This window comes from Hylobates moloch, unplaced genomic scaffold, assembly GCF_009828535.3.
Source record: "Hylobates moloch isolate HMO894 unplaced genomic scaffold, HMol_V3 SCAFFOLD_5, whole genome shotgun sequence".
Classification (NCBI taxonomy): domain Eukaryota; kingdom Metazoa; phylum Chordata; class Mammalia; order Primates; family Hylobatidae; genus Hylobates; species Hylobates moloch.
In genome coordinates, this window is record NW_026652280.1 from 13,790,296 (window position 1) to 13,796,105 (window position 5,810).

Sequence of the window (5,810 nt, forward strand, 5' to 3'; positions counted from 1 at the left end):
TATCTCAAGTATTGTCAGTCATCATATATAGCATTAGATTTCAGAAGAAAAAAGAAAACTAAAATAAGCAATGGCAAAAAATATACTACTATTACAATTAAGCTTAGAATACTTCATATAAATACTACCTATATTAGGAACATTCTTCCAGCCATCTCAAGAAATTTTTTTAATTAAAAAAAAACACCGAATGAAATGTAATACTGTATTGATATAATCATCCACACATAAATAGCAATCGGGTATATGCAATAATTTTAAATTATTATTTAAATGTGAACCTTTCTTTTTCCAATCTATCATTGGTAACCATTTGAAAAAATTAATGAGAAAAAACAGACATTTTTTAAAGCAGAAAAAGCAGAGTGAATGATGTGTGTTCTTTTTCTAAAATACATCCACACCTCCGTTTAGTGGTATGTGCAAAAATCAGCAGTTTTGACAACATAATCCAAATGTACTAAACTATTTCTTCTTCTTGCAGACAACAAGGGGATTATTACAAACTGTTTTCTCAGCACCTTGCTGACTTAACATCTGTGTAATTCCTGCACCACACTCTGATTTTATTGAACTGGGTAAATACACTGTTTTTTTGTTTTTTTTGTTGTTGTTGTTGTTTGTTTTTTTTTGTTTTTTTTTAGTTTGAAAAACTTGCATGTGTGATTAAAAGTTATGAACAGTATCTTTCACTATTATAATTTTTTAAAATATATATGCATATTAATACAGCAAGAAGCATATCTATATAGTCATAAAACAATATCTACAAAATTCTATTCAAATTAAAGAACTGTTTGCAGGTAATCAAATTTATTGGATTATTCATATTTATGAAGTTGAAGGCCACTTTTACATACTTCATTTCTAAAGTTTGGCTGCAAGTTTACAGAATCCTACATAGTTCTTCTTTGTGTAATCAACATATTAATATTCAATTCCACTGTCTACCTTTCAAAAAGCACTTTTAGAACATGATTCTCTACACAGTGTTTACTATCTGTAAATGTATTAGGAACCCAACAATGAATTATTTTTAAAAGGAGAAAGGAAGAAAAAAATAAATCCATTCTTACTTGAATATATATGCACATTAGACTAGTATTAATCTAGGAAAAATAACAGGTAGGAACATTATTTTGGTCATGAAAATCATACTGTAAGAAGCTCAACTCAAACACATGATGACTTGCAATTGCCTTCCTTCCTTTGGCACATCTAAACCACATAGAAATCATACATTGCTTAATTCTTGAGGGACATATTTGCATCAGAATTTAAAGATGGATTTTAATTTTTATAACATTATATTAAGACTTTTAAAAACTCAATATTTTACTCAATATGTTTGCAGCAAGAAAGGCTGTGTTCTTGAAAGTCTTTGGAGCATGTAGAACTCATGACCTTGAAAAATAATTTTTGCATCAAAGAAAATCTCAATTCTCTCTGAAGTCTTTCTAAAATACAAATATTTTATTTCAATGTTTTGACATTCTAATGGCTCAGAAGAACAAGTTATATGTCCTTGTAGCTGTGCTCCTCTTTGAGATGTGAACTGCAACAGGGCTCAATTGCTTTACTATTATTTCTCCATTTCCATGCTTCATTTCCTTCATGTAGCTCGGGCTGGAGAAAAATCAGCATGTTCTGATGAGTTTAATACTATGAGGCAGTATGATGGACCGGAATTTAGTGGAGATTGGCGCTCCAAAATAAATGTAACACCATGTGTCAAATAAAAAAGAAATTCTCCTGTACAAATCAGAAGAGATAATAAAAATCAATGAATAGACAGCAACTTTTTTTTGATCATACCTACACAAGCATCTCAAAATTATCAAATTATTTACCTTTTTCTTATTTGGAACACTTTATATTTTATTGGATAAACAATGGTTTATATTGCCTTAAACTAAATTTTATTGGCTTTGTGGTAGGGTTTTCAGTTAGGAAGGAATTTCTGAGAATTTATATATTCCTAAATAAAATACATCTGTTAATCAAGAGCAATATAATTCTGTTGGATTCTATAATATAGTAAGCTATAAGCATCTCTGTAAATTAAATTTGTCCCAAGTTTTGATATTCAAGAAGTTCCAGGGTTTTTCAATAGCTCATCATGTTCTATTCCTCTCAATGACAGTACCATGAAGGTATGTACAGGGCATCTCTGACTCACTGACAACACAGGGCACTACTTTCTCATAGAGGTTTGGTGCCTTTGCAGGTATATGAGAGTTGCTATCTATTCACAAACCACTGAGCATTTATTTTTATCAAAACACCTTCAAATGCTCAGTCTGTGGTCAGTGCAGTCCCTTAGATAAGTCTAATGAAGATATGCCTCACCAAGGCAGAAATCTAAACAATTAAAAATGGAGAAATATTTACAACCATCTGTCTCCAGCAAGTGGAGTTCTTGTTTTCTGTATGTAGTGGTTTATTATTTTATTTCATTTTATTTTATTTTTTGCTGTTACTTTTTCTTCAGTACATTTCAAATTAAGGTTCCAAGGCTATGAGTACAAACTCTCTTGGCCAGTCCCATACATGTCCGCGAGTCGTTTAAAGCGAGGTCCCCAGTCACTTAGGTAGTCATAGTTCTGATCAGAGTTTGAGCTGATGGAATCTAAAGAGCTGAGTGATTCAGCAACTGAGCCATTTCCTTCAAAAGCGTATGTCTGGAGGGAGTCATAAGGAGGAGCACCAGGATCAACATCGGCTTCTTTTAATCTTTCCCAAATAAATTCCCTAAAGATGACATTATCTGGGATACTTTTAAAAGCTGGTCGACTCAGGAATTGAATTTCTGGAGTCACATCCCTCCGGGTCTTGGTGTCTCGGATGACGTTGAGGTTTCTCAGAGCAGCCATGTCAAAAGCTTCCGTGTCCTCCTCTCCCCCGCCCTCGTCATCATATCTCACAATATTTTCTCTGATGTCTCTTTCTTCGTCAAAAATAAGGGGCTCTTTTTTCCGTCTTCTCATAGTGATGATAAGGAGGATCAACACTGAAACAATGAGACAGGAAGAGAAGTTTCAGTAAACTCACCCATTGCCCCATGTCATGGTAAAATTAGGCCTAGGACGCTGAGTTACAGGTTTTCTTCCCTTTAAAGAGAAATGAATTGGCCACCTACTTCCACGAGGATTCACAGCGGTAGATGTGCTAAACTTGCTAAAATGGCTTTAAAATAGAACACTTTTATACATCAAGGAACCCTTTTCCACACCTGTTCAGAACTGATGTCTTCCTCTTTAACGTAACCTCCAATGTATTTGATAGAAGAAATTGAAGGGCCAGTTCATAATAAATATAATCATTTCAAAGCCAGGAAACACAAAGGGATTTTTTTGAACTCCTTAATTGCTGGAAAGGCAAATTGAAATTCATAAATGTTTTGTGTCTAATTTAACAACTGCAATTTCAGAAAGAAATGGATTATAGCATTCAGCCAGGTTCTTTGAAGAAATGCCTACTCCTTCTCTATGAAAGTCAACTGTTAAATAAAATCCAGCATGTCAGGCCATTTACAGAGATTAAAAGCTTCTCTATAATAAATTGAGTCCCACTTTCATGTATAAAATACTGAACTTGGTCTTTATCCATTATACCTACAGACAGAATACAAGCTGTGAGATTTTCAGCAACTGTCAAAGATAAATTTAAGAAATGAATCACCCCTTTAATGTTAGGAATTTATCTTCCTATATCAAAACTAAAAATCACATCTTAAAGCAGGAGGTTGCACTGTAAAGCAAATAAGAACAACTACACTGGCTATTTGGGGGACTTCAACAAGCAATGTATTCTGTGCATTTTTCACTAGTATACACAAATAAGGAAAGTGCTCTGGCCTCTGAGTGACTGCATGCTCCTTGAATTGGGAATACATTTGATTTCATTGCTACTTCAACTAAACTACAATGAAATAAAAAGAGTATTGTTAAATTCTGGAATTTAAAATTACTGCTTGTATATCTTTCTGTTCCCATAAGTAGTCTGGTATTCACCTTCCTTCCCTGTTAAGTGCATTGTCCTTTCTTGTCTACTGAGAATTAGCAGTTTCACCACTCTAATGCCTTGTAGTTCTCAAGGTACATGCCAGAATGCTACAACAGGAGCTGCGGCTTTGGTGTTAGAAAGGTCTTGTCCAACCTTCCTACATATTAGCTGTGTGATGTTGGAACAAGTAACTTTCAAACTAACTGAAATTAGCAATATATGATAATAATAGTCAACATCAATCTTCACAGTGTGGACTGAAGAGATAAAGAAGATTGGAAATAACATAAGTAGCGTTAGCAGAATCCCAGCTACTTATCAGTATGCAACACAGCAGTTTGTTTTTAAGGTAACAAGCAAAGTAGAAAGTGTACCATATATGGCTAGGCATATGTACCAAAGATTAAATGGGAAATAGGAAAGGTGGTACCGTGAGAAATGAAGGTCTGCACACAGGACATATTATTTAACACTCACAACAATTCTCTGGGGTAGGTGTTTTTCCATTTGATGGTTGTCTTAGACACATAAAATAACCTGTCTAAATGTGATTAAATGCAATAGTGAGGGGTGAGGCATACTCCATCTCAGTCTGTCTTCGAAGCCCTCGCACTATTTATAACACTGTATGCTTAGTACTTTCATAGAAGGTCATTAAAAAACAAAGGCTAAGGGTGACAAGTATGAAAGCTCAAAAGGCGATTTGCTTGCTCAAGAAAGATAACAATTTTTAAAAATACATGGATGAATAAACAATTATTTTATATTTATATACAACTTTAGTTTCTGAAATTTTTCATAGTTTCCCCAAAATGAAAGTAATTGTAGTAGAAAGAAAGTAGAACTCAGTAGGACTTCTTAGTGAGAAATCAAAGTAAACCATGGAATGAAGAGGGATGTTGAGAGAGAATAGTGATGAGATGCACAGATGGAGGCAGGTAGAAATAAGACATCTGTTACACATGTTGAACAGCAAAATTAAGGAGGAGAAATGTCCAGTTGAGAACAAAACGATGTAAGAAATGAATGAGTATGAGAGTCAGTTAGGGTATAAAGAGGGTAAGAGTTATATAATAATTAGATGGTCTTTTATTTTAAATCAATGTCTAAGTAGACAAAACATTTCAAAATTATCAATTATTTAATTATAATAAATTTTGTCATAAATATATTGCTATAGATAGTATATATCAATTATTTCTTATATTCTATTGTAAATGTATTTCATGCTACTGATAAACTTGACTTTTGATTCTCAAGTCTTCAATCAAAGTAAAACTCTATAAAGTACCTGTGGGTATATCAGCCTTAAGGTACAATACACATCAAGGATATTAATGTATTATGCAGTTTGCTTTATTTCCCAATCTTGTCCAAGGCAAAGAAAAACATGGTATTTTGGAAGGTTAGATAATTTAACATTTGAATGATCTCGGAAAATATTAATTTCTAACCATGCAAGCGCATACAAAAAATAGAATTTAATGTTTACATAGAACAAGAATTAACTGTTCTTCATAGACTATGGTGCTAGTCACTGTATTAAGAAGACTCCTCTGCCTAAGTAAGCATAAGATTATATATTTTAGGCCAGGCGTGGTGGCTCACGCCTGTAATCCCAGCACTTTGGGAGGCCGAGGTGGGTGGATCACAAGGTCAGGAGATCGAGACCATCCTGGCTAACACGGTGAAACCCCGTCTCTACTAAAAATACAAAAAATTAGCCGGGCATGGTGGTGGGCACCTGTAGTCCCAGCTACTCGGGAGGCTGAGGCAGGAGAATGGCGTGAACACGGGAGGCGGAG

The 5,810-nt window shown here is 34.1% G+C and overlaps 1 protein-coding gene across 2 annotated transcripts in view; it reads right to left on the bottom strand.

Moving 5' to 3' along the window:
- Nucleotides 1-19: 19 nt before the first annotated feature.
- The window catches only part of CDH7 (cadherin 7), a 128,458-nt gene continuing 122,667 nt past the window's right edge, over nt 20-5,810 (bottom strand). For both annotated transcript variants that reach the window (XM_032152087.2, XM_032152088.2), the window contains exon 12: nt 20-3,010. In XM_032152087.2, coding sequence (XP_032007978.1) covers nt 2,517-3,010 — 494 coding nt within the window. In that variant the 3' untranslated portion in view covers nt 20-2,516. The remainder of the gene's footprint in view (nt 3,011-5,810) is intronic.